The 23992-nt window shown below is 53.7% G+C and overlaps 6 protein-coding genes across 6 annotated transcripts; 5 read left to right on the top strand and 1 right to left on the bottom strand.

Moving 5' to 3' along the window:
• Positions 1 to 2852: 2852 nt before the first annotated feature.
• Positions 2853 to 3266, top strand: IUM83_02841 (uncharacterized protein; the record flags this gene model as incomplete). Its single annotated transcript, XM_067926792.1, has 1 exon — positions 2853 to 3266. One exon carries the CDS (start codon positions 2853 to 2855, stop codon positions 3264 to 3266), a length of 414 nt encoding a protein of 137 aa, XP_067784306.1.
• A 4130-nt stretch (positions 3267 to 7396) lies between these two features.
• Positions 7397 to 11734, top strand: IUM83_02840 (Calcium-activated potassium channel slowpoke; the record flags this gene model as incomplete). Its single annotated transcript, XM_067926791.1, has 8 exons — positions 7397 to 7479; positions 7962 to 8034; positions 8103 to 8189; positions 8272 to 8367; positions 8442 to 8754; positions 8824 to 9769; positions 9847 to 9945; positions 10012 to 11734. 8 exons carry the CDS (start codon positions 7397 to 7399, stop codon positions 11732 to 11734), a joined length of 3420 nt encoding a protein of 1139 aa, XP_067784265.1.
• Positions 11735 to 12351: 617 nt separating this feature from the next.
• On the top strand, positions 12352 to 13519 carry IUM83_02839 (Glycoside hydrolase; the record flags this gene model as incomplete). Its single annotated transcript, XM_067926790.1, has 2 exons — positions 12352 to 12688; positions 12762 to 13519. The coding sequence occupies 2 exons, from the start codon at positions 12352 to 12354 to the stop codon at positions 13517 to 13519; spliced, it is 1095 nt and encodes a 364-aa protein (XP_067784158.1).
• Positions 13520 to 14764: 1245 nt separating this feature from the next.
• IUM83_02838 (Glycoside hydrolase) lies at positions 14765 to 15852 on the top strand (the record flags this gene model as incomplete). Its single annotated transcript, XM_067926789.1, has 2 exons — positions 14765 to 15053; positions 15137 to 15852. 2 exons carry the CDS (start codon positions 14765 to 14767, stop codon positions 15850 to 15852), a joined length of 1005 nt encoding a protein of 334 aa, XP_067784026.1.
• Positions 15853 to 18961: 3109 nt separating this feature from the next.
• Positions 18962 to 20226, bottom strand: IUM83_02837 (Chromatin modification-related protein YNG2; the record flags this gene model as incomplete). The annotated part of the gene is made up of 4 exons (XM_067926788.1): positions 18962 to 19726; positions 19874 to 19986; positions 20064 to 20097; positions 20224 to 20226. The coding sequence occupies 4 exons, from the start codon at positions 20224 to 20226 to the stop codon at positions 18962 to 18964; spliced, it is 915 nt and encodes a 304-aa protein (XP_067784020.1).
• Positions 20227 to 21288: 1062 nt separating this feature from the next.
• IUM83_02836 (Mitochondrial Carrier (MC) Family) lies at positions 21289 to 22516 on the top strand (the record flags this gene model as incomplete). The annotated part of the gene is made up of 2 exons (XM_067926787.1): positions 21289 to 21345; positions 21482 to 22516. 2 exons carry the CDS (start codon positions 21289 to 21291, stop codon positions 22514 to 22516), a joined length of 1092 nt encoding a protein of 363 aa, XP_067784021.1.
• Positions 22517 to 23992: the final 1476 nt, after the last annotated feature.

Genomic DNA, 23992 nt, shown 5'->3' with positions numbered 1-23992 from the left:
TTGAGCGTGCGAGCTCGGGCCGGGGGTCCTTCATGCGCAGTAGCACTGTATCCTGTCCCTCGCACTCGCGGACGGCACCCGTGAGCCACTGGCTGTGGCTGCTCGGGTTCACGTGCAGGTCTTTCGGGTCTGCTGGGCTGCCTAGCGGCTGCGGTCGCCGACCTGTCCTTGGTGACGGCGCTAGTCCACTCCGGGGGCTACGGCGGGCAAGTCAGTACTGGCGAGAAGTCGCCTGTGTTCTCGGGCCTTATATGAAGCGATTGGCGACGACCCGGGTCACTGCAAACAAAATGAAGCAAGTTCGAATTAATTATTTTTATCCAGGTAGACTTACAACTTCCACATCTCCATTTGCCAGAACCATGGCAGACCCCCGCCAGTGCAAAGACGCTCTAGCGGCTCAGGCGGACCGCGACAGACTACTCCAAGCAGATGCCCATCCACTCGTACACATGTGAGCACTCTCGACCGTGCTAAGGCTACTCTTGGAGAAGATGTCGTGCTGCAGCTTCAAGCGCCGTATAGATCGCTGGACTCCACGTGGGGTGGGGCCAGGCCGAGGGCATAGTTCTGGCCTTGCCTCGTCAAGGCCTTCCTGCTCTTCAAGTTCGTGCAGTATTCGGCATGGGTGAATCTATGATAGCACGCCTAAAGGATATGATTAAGAATGATGTTGACACCTTCCACAGTCGCGGGGACCCTGGTGCCACCGTGGGCCCGTTCAGCGGGAGCTCACCCTGAGTGCACTAACTGTAAGTGTTGTTTGCAGACGTGTTGTCCGTTTGCACCATGTTATAACCTCCAAATCAGCTACGAAATCGTTGTTCGAGGTCACTACATGTATGTACTTCGTCAATCGAAATCCGTGCTCATGGAAAACATTGCAATACGTAGCAAAATTGATTTGCAAATATGAGTTCACGTAATACCGCTTTTTAAACATAAACTTGTTTAACTCGATCATTATGTCTTGGATAAATTCGCCTAACTTCATCAGCATGTTAGTACTTTTTACTATACACCAATAAACAGTTTGCAAAGGTTGCGAATTAGTTCCGCATCATTTGCTAAAACGAATTAACCGCCAACCCGGCACATCCTTATCCACGCAGACTCCGATAGAACGTCCTTCTCATAGCCTGCCGCGGGTTTCGTGCTGGTGGTTAGGTACAGAATGCACAACATGTATTACCACGTTTACTGAGCGAGAGCAGACGAGGAAGACGTGAGCATACGCAGCATACGCGACACAACGCATTGGTACGACCGGTCGGTGACTGAAGCCACAACATGCATGTCCTGGCATGCGATTGCATATATTTGTACTCCCGCATCGCACTTGCCTGTAGGATATTGACGCGCTAGTAGATAGAAGCTCCTTGCCTGCCGTTCAAAAGCTGAAGGTGAAGGTGACGAGGTCAGGGAGATATTTAGGCGACCCAACATATTTTTCCCGAGCTTTAGCTGCCTCGCCATGCCGTTGGGGCTTAAGTAGGCGTCGTTGTAAGAATGCTCCTGAATGGATCGACGTACAATTAATTTCTATATTAAACATCACGCTCTGGTAATCCGAATGAATGACACACGCGGAAGTCATCCCTTTTCGACGTGGTTTTAATCCTTCCTCGCTTGCAAACACCTACTCGGCGTCAGCTATACAGCCAGTGTTTATGCAAACACTAAATTTGATGCTGCTTCCTACCAAGAAAGCCCCGATTCACCTTTGGTCAAACTTGGGTGCCCACAGCCATTAATTCACTCTACTCTCTAGGAGGTGCTATCGTTGCGGCGATGTCTGCTTGCTGTTATTCACGATTGTAGATGCTGAGACTGTTTTACTCTATGGACTGAGATTCTAGTACACCAACGCGCTGAGTAAATAAAAAAACATTCATATTTGGTGCATTCATTCGAGCCCGCGATTCTTGCTTTTTTTGTCTATCGATATTTATGTATCCAATAGCATTCCATTAGACTTTTATTGCAAAAAAGCTTGAACTCAAGGAGCCTTAAAAGTACTGGCGCATCTTATAAGTAGTAGGCTGGTGCACCGCGTTGCGGCGCACTAAAGTGTTTAATATATATTGTTGCATACATAACAATATAGCACTCAAATACTTTAGTACAGTGTACACCGCTACCAAGCTGGAATTGACTTGAAAAACCTGTTATTCCTGTGCTCAATGCTAAAACTGGACTGATTCTCGTAGTTTTGTACAAATTTCATACAGATTCCCATAAAACGACGTGGACGACGAAGAAGAGTTCGTTTAATAGCGTACCGTCGCAATGACGGCAAAATGAGACACTACCAATAGCGAAGTTGAAGTAGCCTCACAAAGACGAATGCACCACTGAGCTGGTGGTACGCTATGAAAACGCGTCGGTCCCGCGACTTCATCAATTCAGTTCGTTTCGACACAATAATACAAGTTTCAATTTGCCTATGGTCAACAATACCTATTTTCTTTATGTATTGCCAATCAATACGGTAATATTTCTGAGTACATACCCATCTGTACCTCGCTTTAATTTCATCTGTTTCATCATGAGATCGTGAAAAGTAGACGCCAGGGCACCATTATTCCTAATTGGCTCCAGCCTTCATGACGTGGACTATTATGGCCAATCATAGATACCCGCAGCGGAACCAGACAATGTTCAGGACAAAACCGAGTCTCCGCCTCTGTATTATCCCAAGTTACTTGCCAAGTGTATGCTGCAGAAGCTGTTCGGACGGCGAGATTTCAGATGTACGGAAAACGAGTCCCTCCCATCTCCGCCTACCGAAACATTCGGCAGCCTTTCATTTCCTGATTGACCTTCAACAACAGACTGGGTCGCTGGAAAGGATGAGTGGGGGCTACCTCCTACTTCTTGTTGCCGCTATCTTCGTCGCGTGGGGCGATGGGTTTGCCAACGCACAGCTGGTTAACCACCTCGAGGTTAAAACCAACTTAGTTGATAATGTTGACGCGCACCGCGGTCTCCAAGATAACAAGAAGATCACCAAGGCCGAGATCAAGGCGACGCTTAAAGAGAGAATGGCCGATCCAGATGTAAGGCTAGCTGCCGGCGAGCTACGATCCATGCTTCGGAAGAATCCAGAACTAGCCCAGGCGTTCAAGAAGAACCAAGTCGTGGAGGACCGCGGCTTCAACCTCCAGAACCCCGCCGTGGTGAAGGAACTGAAGTTCGTTGGAGGTATCGCGGTGTTTGCTATTGGGACCTATCTCCTTGCTAGGATTATTGGCCAGCATACTTAGAGCCGAACTTCACGAAGCTACATAGGGTAGGACTCATAGACGACAGCCGATCATTGATTCGTAAAATATCATTCCAAACAATGTCTAAGGAAACGAGAAGTGCAAGTTAGTACTGTGACCACGTAATTGCACGTCGAAGTAGCAATAATGAAAGCGGTTGCCGATAGGCCGGTTGGATGACACCACCGTGACGAAAGTCCACGATTGTTGTGGTTCGGGGCAGCGCTGTTCGTGCTGCCTTTCAATTCATTCTTCGTGTCACGACGTTCGTGATACTTCCAGTAATTACGGGAACTATGGGTTTGACCGATGAAACCGAAACAACTATCCAACAACTTATAACTTGACTAGTGATATTTGCTCGCAAATCCTACATACTGCTTTGAAGTACGTAGTATATGCTTTCGTGAAACAATTAAATAAAGTTGGGTGTGCTTAGTGTGCTCCGCAGACATACTTGTGAATTTTACCACACACTAACCAACTGTAAGTGCTGTTCGTACAAGTGATTGTCCGTTTGCTAGTTATAGCCTCCAAGTCAGCTACGAATTTGTTGCTCGAGGTTATTCCGTCAACCAATACCCATACTCATGGAAAAGATTGCACACAGCCACAAAAGTACCAGCATTACGCACAGCAAAATTAACGTTAATATACAAATATGCACCCGAACACCAACATGCCCATATCCTTCGCTAGCTTTGAGATGGGGGCAATTTTACTGACCATTTCACGACTGGCCCCTAAGCGCCAAAGCCCCAGCAAGAAACACTAGACAACAATCAATCGCTTGGAATCTCTACTATGCGTCACAGCCAGATCTTTCTACTGGTGATCGTCATCTTTATCGCCTGTTGCGCCACCTTCACCGCCGGCGAAAATTCCGCCCAGGTCAACAAACATACGATTGATTCCACCCGAAAAATCTCCAGTGAAGGCCGCCGTAATCTTCAGGGGGCAAGAATGTTGCAACCACGGATGCTGATAACGAAGAGAGAGCTGCTGTGTCTCATAGTTTCGCCAAGCTTACCGTAGTTTTCAAACTTCCCAAGTTTCAAGACTTATCGAAACTTCCTATCGTCAAGCAAGCCAACGCGGATCGAAAGCGATTCGGCAAGAAGGTTGGCGACCTCTACCTGCAGTGGGCGAAGAAACGCTATGAGGACGATCCACAAAATTTCACCTATGCTCTGACGTCGAGCTCAGAGCAAAAATCGTTTACAAACCCCGGGCTTCTCTGTTAGGACTTCATGGAATTTGTGAAAGACGTTCGTTCAAATTAGCTACAGTATATCCGAACCGTTAAGTGACAACAATGCACCTTACTGAAAACCAAAACAAACAAATTAGCATCGGAAGCGCTAAGCTGTCGAGCGTTGAGCAGGCAAGCAAGCCACAAGTACGAATTAGACAATAGATGCATAGTTCCGGTGATGGCAACAACGTATTGCATTGCATTGATCAATATTATTTGTAGATATCAGGGAGAGACGATTCGAGGAGGAGGAAATGTTCGTTAGTTCTGGCAACATGGCGCCTTGAACTCGATTAACTCAGCTAAGTTCAGCTGAAGCAAAACAATGAGCTGAGAGCATTACCTTAAGCAAAGATGAGGTAGTAACAATGTATTTCTATGATGGATTAATACAATCAAAATAGTGAAGACTCCTTCACGTCGTTGATTGAAAGTCACTAAGACAAGTATGACACTTCACCACAATCGGTACACAGTACCTTCACTCGTGTTGAGGTTTAGCTGACAAGAGAGCACTGCTTTTGCGAAGGATATATTTCAACGCAATTATTTTACTTGACGTAGTGCGGTTCATATTTTTATGCTGCAATTACATGTGTGTTACAGGGTGCCGAAAATTCCTATTCCAAGACAGCACGCTAGCAATAGTGGGCAAGAAGCGAGCTGTGTAGTTGGACTTGACAGCTACGACAAGCAAGTAGTCATTTCAACGTCAGGGATACCAAAAATTAATATTAAAAACAAAGGCGTTGTTCGCCCGGAACAGCTCTGGAATTTAATTTGCAGACGCTTAGCATGCAGCGGGCGCTTTAGCACTGGTCTCATATTTTATCACAATTTAGTTTTTACCTGTTCCCTATTCGAGGTTGTGGTTCGAAAGCTGGAAGGAAACTCGTGTAAGCGTTAATTTTGGTTCAGTAATTCGCGTAATTTACGATCCAACCAATTCTTTGCAAAAACGATTGGCAATTTGCCAAACCAAACATGAATTCGTATGAAAAAGTAGTGGTCTCGAGCAAAGGCGTTTTTATTAGGAACTGCAAACAAACAATGCGCTGCACAGAACCCACGATTATTAGTCTATTGTAAGATTCAATAATGTTGCGGAGTGAATGGTAATGGCAACTAGGAGTTAGACATAGCCTAGAATTACTACCATGTATTAAGTATCCCAGATTTACTAAACTAACACTTGTTGGCGCTTCACAGCTAATATTTAGGCGGGTGCTACTACATATATATAGTACCGACTTCGGAAGAAGGGAATGCGGTGGCCAATTATGTCAAGCTTTTCTTGCCTGAGGATAGATATGGAAACACTTCATCAACGTTCGTGCACAGTTAATAATGTGCATGAACTCAGACCATCAAAACACATTGAAATCACTTTTTACCTTCAAGTCGTATCATAATGCCAGCACGAACGAAGTCCGCGATAATGCCAGACGAACATAATGATCACCAATATTTCCGGGGGGGGGGGGGGGCATCGATATGAGCAAGCAGCGCAAGTTGTTAACTTTGCTCGGTGGAATCAGCGTTACCGACGCCAGGTTTGCCAACTTCGGCTCGTGGGTTACGACTGTAGGTTCTCCAACGAAATTCGCCGTTTCTCATCTACTGAAATTTGCAGTCAAATGGTTGAAACATCTCGAATGCCAGCATTTCGCAGCAGGAATTTAATTACGAGCTAGACTAAGGTAAATTTGTTTTTCCAGGGTTCGTTCAATGCATCTGCTATTACACGTGTCACGTACGGTCGTTTTCACTTGACCTTGACTTAGATTCTCGTACGTTTCATTTTATTTGCCGTGGTTAACGCCATCTGCGCTCAGGGTGGCCTCCGATTCAACCCCGCTTACCGAATTTCTCTATCCTCCGTACCGACGCCTACGATTGTATTATCTTATTTTTGCCAGTAGTCAACGAGGAGGTGGTGCATGCAGGCTGCCACTTCCCACAATACACATCCAGTACATAGCGGAGTCCACCTGGTGATCTTCACCAGCTGTGGCGTGTACACGACGGGAGTGTCGTCGTACTATACGCGATCGCGGCTTGCGCGGAACGTCAGAAATTTCGTCCTCGTTTGCATGCATGTAGCCGGACATGCAGCAGGCAGACTGATCCCAGATCTAAGACCTGCGAATGGCGCCGTATGCTCCTGGTCCTGCGTGGTGCAATGCGACAACTTGCAAGTACGAATACAATCCAGCTACACGTACTAGCAGTGGTAATGGTTGTCTTTCATTGTGAATCGCTAGCTAGTCGGAAGTTTAAGTGACCATTTCTTATTATACAAACGGATACCCGTGTTGTGGTTATCAGGATGTACTTTTTCATTTGCTAGGCTGGGGGTATCCAGGTTCTTTGAACGGTGCAAACGTCTTGGAGTTTGTGACGGATGCCATGCGTTGATTTCGCGGGGCTGAGTCATGGGTCATGACTCACGAACCACCAGTGGCAGGTGCCCATCACTAAGTAGACCAGTACTTCCCGGCACAGCTCAATGATGCAGGTACCTGAGCGAGAAACAAGTCGCGCAGGTAGAAATGACGCCCCCATCTCACACGACTTTCCAGAACCACGACTCGCAGAGCGAGGAGGTATCCGATAGAAGCCTGCGCCGCAAGTTCATTCCCAGATTTGCTCAAGTGCCTGCGCCCGACAAGAGATACAGTACACTGACCATGCGTGTGACCTTCCTTGTACTGCTGGCGGCAACCACCCTCATTGCAAGCACCAACGGCCTCTCCATCGCCGACAACTCCGTCCAGGTCAACAACGCTCAAACCCTGCGATCACCAGCAAAGAGGGCACCGGCCGCTACCTCAAGGGCAGCAATAAGGCGATCGGAGAGGACGAAGAGCGGGGGATGTCCAACTTGGCCAAGCTGAAGGCCTTTTTCCAGAAACTCCCGGACAAGATTGGCGCCAAGTACCTCGAGTTGGTCATGAAGTACAGGGCCAAGCACCCGGAGTTCAACATCATCTAATAGACAGTCACAGCTCCACAACCGTTGAAATTCATGGCCATGAAGTTCACGTCGCATTGCGCGATTCGCGCATAATCAAATGTTCGTCGTCGAGCCAATCACGACCCAACGAGCGTGGTGCCATGTCGAGGCCTCGTTCTCCATTTTCCATCGGACATCACGGCGCCAGTGTGTATTTTAAACCGTAAACTGTAGGGTGGGAGATGGCCGACTACGATGAGATGAAGTCTGCGGAGCCAGCGTGCGATTATCGGGGCCTACAGTCTCCGAGTGGCGAGTTACGACGACGTCACAGCTTACGACGACCAGTTCCAGCCAAAATTGGGGACGTTCATGTCTGGACGCTCAAAGAGAGGCTGCAGACTTTCCTGGACGGGTATTGATATCGAAGGTGCAGGGACAGCTGTTGTACATTTGATTTTGCTGAAGCTCTCTTTCGTTGCAGGCCTGCGGGTATTACGATCGAAGGTGTTAATGTGCTGCTGAGTTTGGTGCTCGTGGCGGTCGCCATTGCCGATGTAAGATTCTGTCCCCACCAAAAAGTAAATGCTTGATTTGTCACTTATCATCTATTGGTCCTTCGCAGACGTACTATGATCCGGAACTCGATGCTGACAGCGCCACGTACCAAGTCTTCGAAATCGTGTGCACAGCTCTTTTCGCAGCAGACTATGTACGTTGCCGCACTTGAAACACTACGAAAGAAGAAAGGTGGTTAATATTTTCACTGCTTTTGCTGCGACGTCATTTCGAAGATCATGCACCTTTACGCCGCCCAGAATCGCCTCAGCTACTTCTTATCGCCTGTCAGCATCGTCGACTTCATCACCATCGTGCCCATATTTCTGACGGTAAGGCGACGCAAGCGTATTCTCTCTGAATGGACCTTGGTTTATTGATCTCATTTGCGTCTGGAACCCTGTAGCTCGCCATCAAACGCTTGACGCTGAACAGTGTGCTGCCAATTCTGCGCATTGCACGCATTTTCAGAATCCTCGCTGTGCTGAGGCTCTACCGAGTGATGCAGTCGCACCGAGGCTTTGAGTATCGGCTCAGTGTGCTGATCTTTCTGCTGCTAAGCCTCATCCTTGTAGCTGCCGGCGTTTTCCAGATTCTTGAGGAAAGCTACTACACAGATCAGGGCCTTGATCCTCTCGAATTTCACCAAGCCATGTACTTTGTCTTCGTCACACTTTCCACTGTCGGCTACGGTGATATTTCACCCCACACAACTGGAGGTACAGTCTCGCTCGCATATGCTACCGAAGACATTTCCAGAACTAACATAGTGTTCGTGCGTCTTACAGGTCAATTTTTCGTTATATTCATCATTGTAGTGGTCGTGACGGTGATCCCGAAACAAATAACGCGCCTCATTGAGCTCTCAGCACTACAACACGATTACATGCAGAACTACTCACTGCGTCGGCGAAGTATTCACAACGGCGGCCATGTGATAGTCACAGGTCACGTGCGTTTGGAGAACGCCTCCGCGTTTCTGAAAGAGTTCTACCGGCCTCGCCAAGGTCGTGTCAACATGGACGTTGTGTTTCTAGCTGACGACGTGCCATCGTCAGGCCTGCAGGCATTGCTACTGAACGTTCGCTACAGGCGTCGAACCATGTATTTGAAGGGGAATTTGCTGCACGACCGGGACGCCAAGCGTGCTCATATCGCGGAGGCCGCAGCTGTGTTCATCTTGGCAAACAAGAGTGACCCACAGCAGGTAGAAGCCACGGACGCGCTCTCCATTTTGCAAGCATTAGCCATTGACAAGTTTCGTTTCCGCGCTACGATGGAGTACCAGCAGCAATTTGAGCCTCGCCCGGGTGGAGATAGTGACGATGAAGACAACAGCAGAGACAGCATTGACGACGGGTACAGTTTGTGTAGTGATGACGATCAGATATTGCACCAAGGTCACCCACGTCGCATCCGCTGTTTCACGGAGATACTCTCGTTGAAGCATGCGCGTGGCTTGCGTACCATCACTGGGGTAGAAGTCGCTCTCAATACGTCACAACTACGAACTGCGATTCTGGCGCGCAACGTGGTGTGTCCCGGTGCCACTGCTCTGCTCCTCAATCTCATTTACTCGCCCACCGAGCGCTATTTAGCTGTAGGTCGTCGCTCGCACACTCCATGGGTGGCTGAATACGCTGGTGGTCTCCAGAACTTGCTTTTTCCAGTTGTGCTTCCCGCGCACTTCGACGGACTGTTGTTCGAGCACGCTGCTGAGAAACTCTACCTTCGGTACGTAACGTCGTCTTCAAAATGGGTGTGTTGTTTTCTCATTCTGGTTGTTTCTGTTTGGGTCGTGATTCGAGCAGTTTCCATGTCATGCTTATTGCGCTGTACGATCGATCGGCAATGCAGCGGGGCGAAAAGAGTATTCGTTTGTGCCCGTTTGGTGAGCACCTCGAAGAAAAGTGAGTCGCATCTGTCAGCCGTTCTCAAGTGCATGCTTTGACCACTCTACTGTTCTGTTGCTGCAGTGATCTGGTTTTCGCGATCGCACCAAGCTCATCGATTGCAAAGCAAGCGGTTGATTCACTGGAGGAATGGGACTGCGAAAACGGGTGCCGCCAGAATTCTCACGCCTCCTCATCTTTTGTCGCGATGCCACCTTTTGTCCATGGTCCTGTGTCGACGACAGTGGCTGGTGGAAATGAACAATCTGGCGAAAAGACAGCACCTGTTCTCGTATTTTCCTCGGACACAGTTCTGGATCGGCAGTCGATGAATGCTGAAGGTGGTTTTAGTGCTCTGGACGTCAACGACTTGCACAATGAAGTCGCCGGTGTCTTTGATGCTTCACCGACAACCATTGAGTCTTCGAGTATCTCCACAATCACGTCCTCCGAGTTCTCGTCTCCCCCAGTTGTGCAAAAGCATCACCAGTTGGGCTTTCGGTCAGGGGTGAAGCGGAAGCTGCTGCCACGAATGAGTTCGTCGCTTGATTTCACTATGCGCCAGACGTTGTTTGGCCACATCCTCATCTGCGGGCCGTTCGACCACGGAAGTCAACTGGCATGCTATCTAAACGAGCTTTACACCCAAGAAACCTCACCAGTGCACGCAGAGAGTTCCGACGCGAGACCAAAAATTGTGTTGCTGGTCAAAACCTTGCCAAGTGCCGAGGAAATTGCAGCTTCGTCCCGATCGCTGCCTCCTAACGTTTTCATCGAGAGCGGAATGTCTGAAAACGTGGAGGACTTGCTGCGCGTCCGCGCGTACGAAGCTCGTTGCGTATTGCTTCTGCCTGGCGTCTCGAATAAGGACAGTGTGGATGTCGCCTCCGACGATTTGTGTTCCCATCTCGAGGACTACCAAGTGATCATGTCGACGCTGGCGCTGCGTACGATGGATGATCTTCACCGCGAACATCTTCAGCAGCAACCACCAGAGGTTCGCTTTGATAGAGGTTCACTCAACGTGGACGGAACTTCCGGGTGCTCGGTCGTGAGGTCTCACAACAGCATCAAATTCTTCGCCTACAAGAGCCACGGAGGGATTCGAGCACCCGAAGACACCCAGAGCTCGCGAGACGATGACGAAGACTCCATTGCAGGGGTCTCGGATGTCCCTCGTAACGAGTACCAGAACGAGAGGATCCATGACCATCGCCGACGCTGGAAGAACTCTCTCAAGCGGCTTCACAGGCCCTCTTCAGTTCAGGTTGACTATCTGTCGTCCCCCTGCTTCACGCCGACGTACGCGGCTGGCGAGGTGTTCGTCGACTGCGTGTTGGACACGCTCCTGTGCCAGTCGTTCTTCAATCCGTACGTGGTCGACCTGGTGCGAGCTCTGGCTGGCGACTACCATTCCGACGCGAGTCGATATTCTTCCCCCCAGGCGACGTTCAAGGCGTCCATGATGCGCTACTTCACACCCGCGACAGCGTCTCCGACTGCGAGTGCGTCAGCTGACGTAACATCACCACCACAGCAAGGAGGTGCAAGCAATTCGTGCCCGGTGCTTCGGGTGGCGACTATTTCGCGCGAATTGGAAGGTGCACCTTTCGCCGAGGTGTTTTCGAAGGCGCTGAGTCAGCACATGTTGGTGCTGAGTGTATACCGACGAGCACAAGCCGGGGGTCGAGGCAACGCGCTTCCGTACGTGGTCACATGCCCCGACTCGCCCTTCAGTTGCGTAGTCGAGCGCGGTGATCAACTTCATGTCCTCACGAAGCGGCCAGCCCCCGTTTCCATTCGGTGAGTCCCACTACATGTATTAGTACATGTCCACACGTAACGAGGCTTCAACATGGACCTACACCCTACTGTAGCCTCAAAACTTTGTGTCTTCCCGGGGTCGTGCACTCGTGCGGGCACCTTTGGTGCGACGGCGGCTTGTATCATAACGTCAGTGCTCCAATCAGTCCGCGATGCGAACATGACGAGTGCCCCTACAACTCCGCCAACTGGTTCATCTCGAAGCCATATCAAACGGCTTTTTCTCTCGCTGGACGCCGCCGACGAGGGAGCCGACCGTCGCTGCGGCTGTGCACTGCCTACCGCGTGCCGGAGCCAGCCATCCGGCCTGCAAGGCCTCGAAAAAAACGCTGCATGCCTGGCAGAGCGCGTGCTGCAGGCTAAATGCGGGATTTGACTTGGCTGGTTTTTGCTGCTCGAACGCCGCGCTCTGCGCTGCTCTCGGCCACTTTGTATGGAACCACGTGCGGCCACTGAAAGTTCCCGGCTCCGTGTCTCCTTCCTGCTCGGTGGTAGGCACTGTTCCAGTGCCGCTGGACCACCTCCGAAAGTCTCACCACATCCCTCAAGCCATGCCGGCTCAGTTGTGAATTTTACCTTAGTCAAGGAATTCACGACGTCATGCAGCTCCTCGGCGCTTCCGCGCTGGCGTTCGTGGCCTTCCAGGGCTCGGTGCAGGCTGCTATTACGTGCACCACCACGGCGGACTGCGCCTGGGGTGAAACCTGCGTGGCAGGCGACTCGGACACGTCCGTGCAGGCCTGTGTGCCCCCTACGGTGTGCGGAGGTTCGTCGATGGGCAACTGCCCCTCGGACGACAGCGGCAAGCTCGCGTGTCTGTGGAGACCGTACAACGACTGCAGCGAAGGCTGCGCGATTCTGAACGGGAACAAGGGCATCTACAAGTGTGTGTCCATTGCGAGGTGCGATGCGTACTACGGGGGCTCTTCTTGCAGTGGTAAGTGATACGTTATGCAAGAAATGGTGGTGTAGTGATCGAGTGGCTGACAGGCTTGTGGCGTTTTATGCAGACGGCTGCAGCGTGAACGGAGTGCGATGCAATGGCCAGGGCTCGTGCAACATGATGTCGACGAACGCTGACGGAACGCCGAGCTTCGGCTGCACCTGCGACAACGGCTACAGCGGCTCCAAGTGCGAGGTGGCTCCTGGCTCGACGGTGTCGAACTCTTCATCGACCACGAACGACGATGACGACTCGTTCTGGGGGTCGCTGGACGACGAGGACTCCGCTTCGGACGCGGCCAATAAATCTACCGACCAGTCGGACGACTCTGCTGCGGACACCTCGGACGCTGCGTCCACCAACGCCGAGCAGCAGGATTCGTCCACCGCTACGTCCAAGAAATCAAAAAAGAGCGCCTTGAAGGATTCGTCGAACGATGCATCCGTGGACTTGTGGTGCGCTGCCAACGGATACGTTGGCTGCGGGAAGAACAATGCTACTTCGGACGATGGTGACAATGATGCCAGTGCCTCTAGCTCCTCGAATTCTTCGTCATCGGACGGGGTGGCCAACAGTGCGTCGGTATCCAGCGCTTCTCGCGGTGGCATCCGCGCCGGAGTTCTTATCCTCGTTCTCGTGATGGCTGCCTTCTTCCTGATCGGCACGGTCCTGCTAGTTGCCTACTCGCGCAGGAGGAAGCAGCAGGAGGCGGAGGAGTACGCTAGCGCACTCGCTTCATCGCGCGGCGTCGGCGCTGTAGGCGAGAGAGACCTTGCCGCCGGCCACACCGGCCGCACACCGCGAGCGAACATCGCCACGATGTAAGCAGACGCGTTCCCCCTACAAACTAGCAGTATCAACTATACTATGGTGGCTCAGGCTCCCCGACACTAGCGAACACTCGCAAAATAGAGTCCATGTTATTCTTACTTTGTGGTGGTGGATCTGCGCTGACAAGAGTTGAAGAGTTCGCTGCAGCACCCAGCGTGTTTCGGGTGTGCCGTCAACGATAGGCCCAAGATTAATCCATCACACAGGTAGCGTACACTTAAGTTAGTGAGAATGAGCTACATTCCTTGCCTGCAGTTTGCTCTCAACCTGTCACACTCCATGACGTGCAATTCGTGCAGCACCTGCCGTCGGCAACAGTGAACCCCATGCTCACACGTATTATTATTAATAATAGATATCACGAAAACAAACGCGTGGACAGCCTGTTGTCAAGCGACGCCTTTCGCCTTGAAACGACCGAGCAGGCGTCCTCCTCGGTCCACCTTCAGACGAGTCGAGCGTATCTTTTCGGTGACGTTAGCAAATGGCCACCCCAATGAGCCTCATTGGGGTGGCCACCTGCCTCATTATGAGAGTCTCTGCTCGTCGAGCGCTGGATGTTGCTGAAAATGCTGCCGCGGCTTGATCTTCGTGGGACAGCGCTCGACAGCAGGCTAGCGCTCAGGTGCCTGCAACGTCGACCAGCTCGCCGAATCATGTCTCGGATACATGATTCACGCCACTAATTTACCTTTGTGTGACAATATTCCTGCATCTTCGAATTGTTCCGTCAGCTGCAGCGTAGTCGTGTATCGCATACTGACAACCTTAAATGCGGTCAATTTCTTGGGACCTACGACTTGTTATGCCTCTTTACCCCGATGCTTCCTCGGGCACGCAGAATCCAGCGCGTGGGTGCGAATCATATTGCCGACAGTCCACCCTCGCGCTGCGGCCAATTCGGTCACCAAATGGGCCTCGCCTCGGTCTCCGCAGCCGGCCTCCGAGAAGACCCCGCCGGGAGAGGGCGCCCCAGCGCCCCCACTATTGAGCCACAGCCCTGGTCCTGGGAGATTGCACGCGCCGTGAGCAACGCCGCGAGGTTCAGCGACTGGAGGATTTGGTGCCGATCCGGCTAAGTGCGAGCGTCGGTCTCTGGCCCTTCTCACTTGGCCCCTGTATGGGACATGCGAGAATATTGTCGCCGCGAAAGTTGTGGAGCCACACACCAAAGAGCGGCCAGCCCGCGGTACATACAGACAGTCCGACAGAACCGGAGAGGAAGGCGAGGGAGACAATATGCGACTGTTAGCGGCGCTGTGCTCGGCGCTGGCGTTGGCGCTGGCGGACGCGGCCATCAACTGCACCAGCACGGCGGACTGCGGCGCGGGCGAGACGTGCGTGGCCGGCGACTCGGCCACGGCCATCCAGGCCTGCGTGGCGGGCGCCGTGTGCGGCGGCGCCACGAGCGGCGGCTGCCCCGCGGACGCCGTGAGCGGCCAGCTGGCCTGCATCCAGCGCGACGGCATCTACAAGTGCCTGTCCATCGGCCGCTGCGACCAGTACTTCGGCGGCTCGTCCTGCAGCGGTGAGCTAGCGCTCGCTGGATGTTGATCGATGATGCACGGGGGGCTAGAACTAACTAACTGGCCTTGTTGTGCTGCTGTGCAGAGGGCTGCAGCGTGGACGGCGTGCAGTGCAGCGGCCAGGGATCGTGCTCGCTGCTGTCCACGGGCGCGGACGGCACGCCCAGCTTCGGCTGCACGTGCAACGCCGGCTTCAGCGGCGCCAAGTGCGAGTCCGGCTCGGGCTCCAGCTCCACGAAGGCGTCGAGTGCAGGCTCCAGCTCCTCCTCCAAGACTTCCAGCAGATCGTCTTCCAGTACAGCCAGCTCTTCTTCCACCAGCTCGTCCAGGGCGTCGACGTCGGCCAGCTCCTCCACGTCGTCGTCCAAGGCGACGCCCTCTAGTGTTTCAGGCTCCAGCAGCACGTCCGGCTCCATGTTGGCGTCTGTGAGCGGCTCCGGCAGCTTGTCGGCGTCGGTCAACGGGTCGCTCAGCAACTCGTCGTCGACTGCGTCGTCGCAGGAGGCTGGCGCCAGCAACAGGGCAGATCCGGCGTCGGCCACCAGCGGCTCCGTGGCGTCACACTCGGACTCGGGCGGCACCAGCTCGGCCGTGTTCATCATTATTGGCGTGCTGGCCGCCTGTATTATCGTCGGCGCGCTCATGTTCGCCATGTACTCGAGGAAGAAGAAGCGTGAGCAGGAGGCGGAGGCCGGCGGCTTCGGCGGAGCTGCGGCTCTGGGGGCGACTGCCGGGGGCGACAGCGAACTCGGCGGCGGCACAGGGGCCGACACGCCCAAGAGCAGCATCGTCGTTATGTAGACAGACAGGACCCCATGATGTTTCCCCAGAGACATACGAACAAACTATCCTTATGTTATGCAACGGTGTTGTACCTTCACCGAGCCGCGTGTCCGCGAGCTCGTTACCTCGTCTAGAGCGAACTTCGCCTTACAAGTTACGAGACAATGTCAAGAGCGTTTGATGTCCGTGCCTGCTCCCTGGTATACTTTGCGTTCGGCCACAGTTTCGGCTCGATGCGCGTGAAGCGACGCCAGCGATGTCGTCGATGCCTCACCACACCGACGTGCTGTACCTCATCGCGCAGTATTTGCAGGCAAAAGGGCTGTACTCCAGCTCCTTAGCCTTGCAGCAGGAGAGCGGACTGGATGTGACTTGGCTGAGAGGTTCTACGCGGGAACTGGCGCTGCTTCGGCAATGGGTATTCGACGGGGACGTGCAGAGAGCTCGCGCCTTGTTGCTCCCCTTGCAGAGTCTCGATGAGGTTCCTCACGAGTTGCAAACTGCTCGATTGGCTTTGGACGAACTCGAACTGCTGATGGTGCAGACTCGTGCGGGGATCACTTCAAGGGACAAATCGCGGCTAGCGAGAGCCAAGTTGAAGTGCTTCGAGCGACTGGTGCCTCTGTTTCGAGCTCCTGTTGGTGGTGAGGAGAGTGACGTGTTTAAGTATGTTATAATGCCTAAGCTGCAACTGGTTGGGCTGATCCACGACGCTGTTCTTTTTCACCGACAAAGTGGTGACTACAGAGCTCACGACTGCATTTCGGTGGCGTGCAGTGTCCATGAATACGACAATACTGGCGAGAAAGATGAGGGAAAGGATGAACCACTAGTTCTAGATGCACCGAGCGATTCTGTGTTGCTCCGCGAGAATGATCACTACTCGACTGAAATTGATAGCGTAGCGCACTCTGTAGATTGGTCGAGGTGGCGGGGTAGACAACTCAACTCGTTGGCGCTATCCATGAGTCTGCGCAAGGATCAGTGGATAGAAGGTCAAGAAAGAGACAACCAAAGCGACTGGGAGGTTGATGTTAAAGAGGCCGCTGATGCTGCTGTGAGCTGTGAGCTACAAATCAAGGAGACTGCTGATGCTGCTGTGAGCTGCAGACCAGAAGTGAAGGATATGGCTGTGAATTGCCAACAAAATATCAAAGAGAATGCTGAAGTCGCCGTGGGCTGTGGGACAAACGAGTGGAGTGAAGCGGCCACACAAACCGAGCTTCTAAATCTACACCAATTCGATGGAGTGCATATAGAAGAGAAATGTCGTGTGACGAAAGACGGCGAAATTGATGAAGAAGCAGAAAACCAAGTTGAATCGGCGACTAGCATTTCTGCAGTGTGGGAAATCGCTGAAGGTCAGGCTGCATTCGACAACCAACTTTTCGAGCAAGAACGAGACGAGCAGACCGTACAAGCTAGAAGAAGCACTCTCGCTGGTTCAACTTCCTCAAACCGTCGCTTTACTGCAAGCTGGGCTCAAAAGAGTTCGCATAGTCTTGTTTTGAGCACGTCTACGACCTCAAATATCCACCAAGACGTTCAGCTTGACGAGAAAGGAATACCATTTGAGATTACACCGGAGGAAGTCAAAAACACGGATGAACCCCAGCACGACGACTTGGAAATTGACCGTAAACTCCCTGTTCAGAAGCAGACCCCGCGATGTTACGACGGTCTCACACTTGACCACGTAGTTTGTGCCAGCGTCGTTGCCGAGGTCAAAGAACCCCAAGCTGTACGCGCGTTGGATGTACATCCAAATGGCACACATTTAGCAGTCGGTACGAATGCACGCGCACTACGAGTTCTCGACTTGTCTACTCCACTGGAACAACGACAGCACCAATTGTCCTGGTCGTCCTCTCTTAACCTCATCTTGCCATTACTTCCTGTGGCGCTCGAGAGGCACAAGCATCACGATTCAGGCCTTTACTGCGTGTCTTACAACCACCATCTCCTGCACAGTGCTGGAGCTACTTCAATGATCGCATCCGGCGCAGCTGATGGATCGGTCAAGGTGCTGGTAACGAGGGATAAGGATCCGTTGCAGAGGCAGCAAATCGACGAGCTCTGGATACAGCGTGGGGATGTCAATGGCTCGATGGGGAAGACGCGCGCTCTCGAGTTTGGGTCCCCGCATCATCTCTGGGCGGCCTCAACAACCGACCGCCGGTTGCGTTGTTGGGATGTTCGACGTACGCAAAAGAGCTCGAGCTCGAGTCCTTTTCAAACGCTCGACGGCCACGTTGGCGAAATCCAAGCGATTGCTATGCCTCAGCCTTTGAATTTAGCGTCGGCGAATACGTTGCTGCTTAGTGCAGCGCTAGACAAGACTGTTCGGCTTTGGGATACGCGGAGTAGGCGGTGCGAGCGCTTGGTGACGTCTGGAGCTCACGCAGCTTTCTCGCTGCACTTTCACCCGACGGATGAGAAGTTGGTCGTCTCGGGCCACCAAGACGGTGGCGTCGCTCTTTGGGATCTACGATCGACAGCTCGCGAGGCTTTGCAGGTTGTGGTTCCCCACCAAGATGAGTGCCGATCTGCGCGCTGGTCTCCCGGGGGGCAGTGGCTGCTCAGCGCAGCCTTTGATGGTACTCTGTGCATCATGCAAGTGACCGGTTCCTCTGTTCAACCCGTTGCCAGCTACCACAAGCACTACGGCAAGGTGCTACAGGCGCAGTGGCATCCGACCGAGCCAGCCTTTGTATCCTCGGGAGCTGACAAGCGCGTGAAGCTCTGGGCCTTTGCGTGAGACCGTACAGGGCTCTGCCACCCGTGGATCCGCTGTACTGTAGCCATTTCAGTTGCAATGCGACGACGAAACGTACAGTGAGACCCGATTAGCGCAACGTTTTCGTCTACAGGATGTGCAACGTCTAGCACCTTTACATGTAAGATCGCTTGCAAAGAGGGACCCACGACGGTGGCAGCTACTGTTCACAGACAAAGCTCAAGACGCAGGCATAAGCGACCAACAATATAGGTATATTTGAATCGAAGACAAGCAGAGCGCGGTGGTAGAAGGCATCATGAGCACGCAGCCATAGAAGCGGCAGCGACGAGCAAGCTCGAACGGCGAAGGTTCACTGTCGCCAGGTACACGCTGGACTAGACAGAGCCTTCACTTGTTGCCGGGGGACTTGGAGCGTTTGTTTTTCTTCTTCTTGTGGCTGTTAGAGGAGCCGCCGGAGAAGCCCTTGGGGTCGCACTCCGGACACAACCACGTGTCCGGATGACGCCCGTCGGCCAGGCCGACACACTCGAGGTGGTACCACTGCGATGGGTTGGGGCACGTCTTGCCGTCGCACGCGATCATGTTGCCGTAGCTCGGCAGGTTGCAGATGCAGTAGAGCTCGTTGTCCTCGCCCGTGTCTGCGTCCTTCTTGCTCTTCTTGGCCTTGGCGCCCGACGAGTTGGTGGGCTTGGAGGTGCTCGAGTGGGGCGGCGCCTTGCGCCCTTCGCTCGCGTGATTCCGGCTGCTGTGGCCGTTGCTCGAGCCGCTCGAGTGGTTGTTGCCGTGTCCGTGGCTGGACGCGCTGCTGGCGGCGTTGCCGTTACTCGTGCTGTGGCTCGAGCTGTTGGCCGTGTTGCGCCCCGACGAGACGGACACCGAGTGGTCGCGCTGGCGCTTGCGGCTGTTGGACTTGCGCTTGGCCTTCTCGGCCGCCGCCTGCGCCTTGCGCTCCTTCTCGCGAGCGGTGGAGCGCTTGACCGCCGTCCGCTCGCCGTTACGCAGGCGCTGCATGAAGGCGACGATCGAGTCGTCCTCCTCCACCTCCAGCGACATGTCGAAGTGGCGCGCCACCTGCGCCGCCAGGTCCTCCTTCACCGAGTCCTCGTCCACCTTGAGGTGGTAGAACTTGGCGTAGCGCTTCAGGGCCTTCTCCTGTCCACAGTCGAGCCAGCCAGCCAGCGATTAGTCCAAGCGTAACGTCCAGACAGCCAGAGGTCCGGACACACCACACCACATAATGCGCATGCACCCAGCCAGGCAGACAGCCAGCCAACCGCTATATATACGACAGCTACGTACGCCCAAGCTCTTGAAGTCCACCATGAGCCGCGGCGGGTACATGACGCGCTTGAGGCGCTGCTGCGGGCTCAGCTCGTCCACGTCGTCGTAGTAGCGGCCGCCGTCCTCCAGCTCTGCGGGGGCACAAGGACGCGTCAGTGCCGTCGCGTCGACTGGGAGCGCCATCCCTGTCGGTCTAGAGCCGCCTTACCTTCGTCCATGACGTAGAGATCGTCGCGGTCGTCCTGGGGGCGCGGACACACACAGAGCGCAGAGTTAGCGACGAGCGACCGGGGCCAGGGGGAGAGCGAGCGAGGAGCTGCGCGCATTGCAGCGGAGGGGGGCGAGGGGGGACAAGGCCGCGTGCTCACCATGGTGCTGCTGTGCGTGGAGGGGAGGTGCTTCTCCGCTCTGCTCTGGTCGGTCCCGCCGCGCTGCCGTTCAAATATGACGGGATTTGGCGAAAAGCGCCGTCCGACGCATCCCTCCGAGCGGACGGTCCACTCTTGAGTCCACTAAGTGGACGGTTTAGGCATTTTCCTAGTATAGTCGCGGGTGGGTCTAACTTACGGTTCCTCTTCACACCACAAATGGCTTCAACTTTGCAGTCGACGACACACAGGCTGGAGACAGCTTTGCCTCAACCCTGGCTGCAGAGGCTGTATTCTGTCAGTTATCTGCAACACTGACTGTAACACTGGCTGCCATTGGTCTCGTGAGGACAACTTGCTTAGTCTGATCACCAGACTCTGATAGCAAGTTGTGCCACCGTCTCAGTGGCACCGCGCTACTCGCGTTAGCTTTGTCATCTTACCCCTGGTTGAGAGCCTTCACCAAAGGAATTCCAACGAGGCTGCACCCTCCTGATCTTATGTACTCCCCGTCCAACGTGGTGGGACTGCTCCGCGACCACCGACAGCTTTAACAATTTGCGCTGATGCGCGAGTGAATGATCCCTTAGGATCTGGCACCGCCCGTCAGTGGTGCCGACGCCGAGCTGCTGAAAAGCTAACTCCCGACTTCGCTAGTCACGCCTGCCTTTCTCGCTCAGCGACCACGACGCTGCCTCGGCAGATCCGCCAGGCCGAAAGCCTCAGCGACGCACGCTGGCGACAGATCCCCATGTTTCCCACTGAAATTTCGCAGCACCCGACAAAGACGCACGAGCGTACGCTTTGCCAGCAAGCGCACCAGCATTTCCATTGCTGTCCACCATGCACTATCGCTGCCAGCAAAAACCTTTTGCCCATACAGACTGTATTGCGAGCGTCCCCATCACCTCGCCACATGTCGCAGACACTTCCCCTCTCCAAATCAATCACACTCATTTCGACGGGGTAGCCGAGCTGAACCCGACGGGGCGCCTGCCTGCACCAACTTCGAGTCAACATTCGCGCAATTACTGGCCCGTGCTCAAGACCCGCTCCGCTGCTGCCATGGCCGACGTCAAGAGCCCCACGTCCCCCGCCTTCAAGGCCTTCGTCGACGCCTCCGTACGTCGCTCCAGCCTCCTACCACACACCTTACACCTGCGAGCCACACGGGCCGCTTGGACGGTGTTTCGTCAGGATCGTTTGTTTTACTAAACATTTTTATTTATGTATTTATGTGTCTTTTTATTTATTGCAGGCCGGCGCCATGGGCGCGCTGTTCGCCGCCGTGCTGCTGTACCCGCTGGACGTGGTGAAGACGCGGCGTCAGGTGGACGTGGACAACAGCAAGGAGGAGGAGGACGCCGAGGCCAAGGCGCAGGCGCTGGCGGCCCGCAAGAAGAAGGCGCACAACCTGCTCGTGGCCGTGTGGCTCATCTACCGCCAGGAGGGCGTGGAGGGCCTCTTCGCCGGGCTCAGCTCCAAGGTCGTGCACACGGTGTCGTCCAACTTCGCCTACTTCTACTGGTACTCGTTCCTCAAGACGGCGGTGGAGAAGCACTCGAACACGCCCATCACCACGGGCATGAGCCTGCTCATGGCCTCCACGGCGGGCGCGCTCAACATGTCCATGACGCTCCCGCTGGAGATGATCAACACACGCGCGCAGATCCTGCCCAGCGACGATGAGGCCAGCGACGCCGACGAAAAGGCCGAGGAGAAGGGCGCCGGCCGACGCACCATGTGGGGCCTGGCCAAGGAGATCTACGCCGAGGACGGCCTGCTGTCCTTCTGGAAGGGCTTCATCCCGTCACTCGTGCTCGTGAGCAACCCGTCGATCAACTACACCATCTTCGACAAGCTCAAGCTGCAACTGCAGAACTCCAAGATGGCGGCCAGCGGTGCCAAGCGGGTCAGCTCTCTCACGGCGCTCGAGGCTTTTATTCTCGCGGCCATCGCGAAGGCCGTGGCTACGATCGTCACGTACCCCGTCATCCGCGCCAAGGTGCTGATGCAGGCACAGAAGAAACAGATTTCCGGTCAGCAGAAGAGCTCGCACGGCCACCACCATGCTGAGATGGGCAACTCCATGGTGCAGGTACTCAAGCGCATTGGCGAGCTCGAGGGTCCCAGCGGCTACTTCAAGGGCTGCTCGGCACAGCTTTTCAACACCGTCCTCAAGAGTGCTCTGCTGGTGATGACCAAAGAGCAGATTACCAAGTACACCATGCGCGTGCTCTACATGCTGCGCAGAAATGCTGGTCCCAAGGCGCTTGAGGCTGCGAAGGCGTAACTGTGCTCCGTTCTGTAATATGGACCTTGGACAATTTCAAATATGAAGGCGATAGTATCTTTTGGGCGGGTAAAGTGCGGTCGCTTACTCCGTACTACGTGGTAGTACACAGTAGGACTCAAGGCGACCTGCTCCACAATTGATATCAGTTGCTGGGCGGCGATTGTTTTTAAACTTCACGTTGTAGACCACGTACACGGCGGACAGGCGATACGATTAAATGATAAACTGCGTTCAATACGGGCGCACCTGTACTCTTCCCGAGTGCTCAAACAATTACTACGTGTTTGGAGGGGCCACCAACTGCAGGACACCATCGACCCAGTACAAGACCTCGTGATCTCTACTAACTACGGCTGTCATGTGGAATTGATGCTTCGTTGAGTTGAATGGATATCAACTACAGCCTACGTGTATCAGTATTTGGATCGCTTTGACCTATTGAAGATACAGTGTGCGTATTTCGAGCTCTACGACTGGGGTGCCAACGAGCGCAGGACAGCGAACATCCGATATGGCTCGTCGTGAAGCAATCATAATGAAGCTTGCTCGCGCAATGAGGTGAGATTTGAGCCGTCCTGTACGAGAAGGTATTCTACACGATCACCTCTGGGTGCGGCGCACTACAGTGCTGGAAAGATGGAATACATTTATGCTTGAGCTCGTTTTCGGTGACGAACATGTGGAGAGCAAAAGTGCTAGCGGTTGAGTTGCAGACCTTCCTGTAGAAGCTGAAAGTATAAGGCTGTTGTGAAGTTTGAGATGACGGAGTTGCACTAAATTCCAGACGAGTTGCACGCTTGTCCTCGGTTCCAGTAGTGCTCGAGTGGTTTCCGTTCTTCATTGCGGAAAGCTAGTTAATTAACGCGTTATGCTCTACTGTAGTAGTTGTGGTAGTTTTACGCGCGCAATTCGAGTAGTGCATATTACGATAAGGTCTTCGGTACCGACAGTTTCGTGGGCATTTCATGCATCACCGTTGATGCATTTTTGCATTTTCGCTTGGTAAATAACCAACTAATTGAAGCAGCGCTCCGTCGCCTATGGATGGTATGGCTCCAACACACGACCAGCAAGACCCGCGTGCGCCTCTACAACTGCTACGTGCTGCCCGTCCTCCTGTGCAATTGCGGTGCCTGGGCGCCCACGGCTTCGGAGCTCCTTAGCCTCGAGAGCTTTCACCGCCGCCAGTTCCGCAGCATTCTCAACATCAGGTACCCAGACGTGTCCCTAACTCCACTCTCTACGAGCTCTGTGCAGAACGACCCTTGCGCTATCGGATCAAGGCAGCGCACTGGAGCTTATTCGGCCGCATCTTACGCCGCCCTGGCATCCCTCCTTACACCCACTTGGCCGCAAACTTCGCCCCCAAGCTCGACAGGCACATGGCGTGGCCGCCCACGCACCACCCTGCTGACTGCACTTGACGCTACGCAACACCTTGAAGGTCTACGATGGATCGACCAAGTTGGTTAT

The sequence above is a fragment of the Phytophthora cinnamomi genome (genome assembly GCF_018691715.1).
Source record: "Phytophthora cinnamomi strain GKB4 chromosome Unknown Contig92, whole genome shotgun sequence".
Lineage (NCBI taxonomy): Eukaryota > Oomycota > Peronosporomycetes > Peronosporales > Peronosporaceae > Phytophthora > Phytophthora cinnamomi.
Note: the sequence above shows the minus strand (reverse complement) of the source record. Positions and strands in the feature narration are given on the sequence as shown.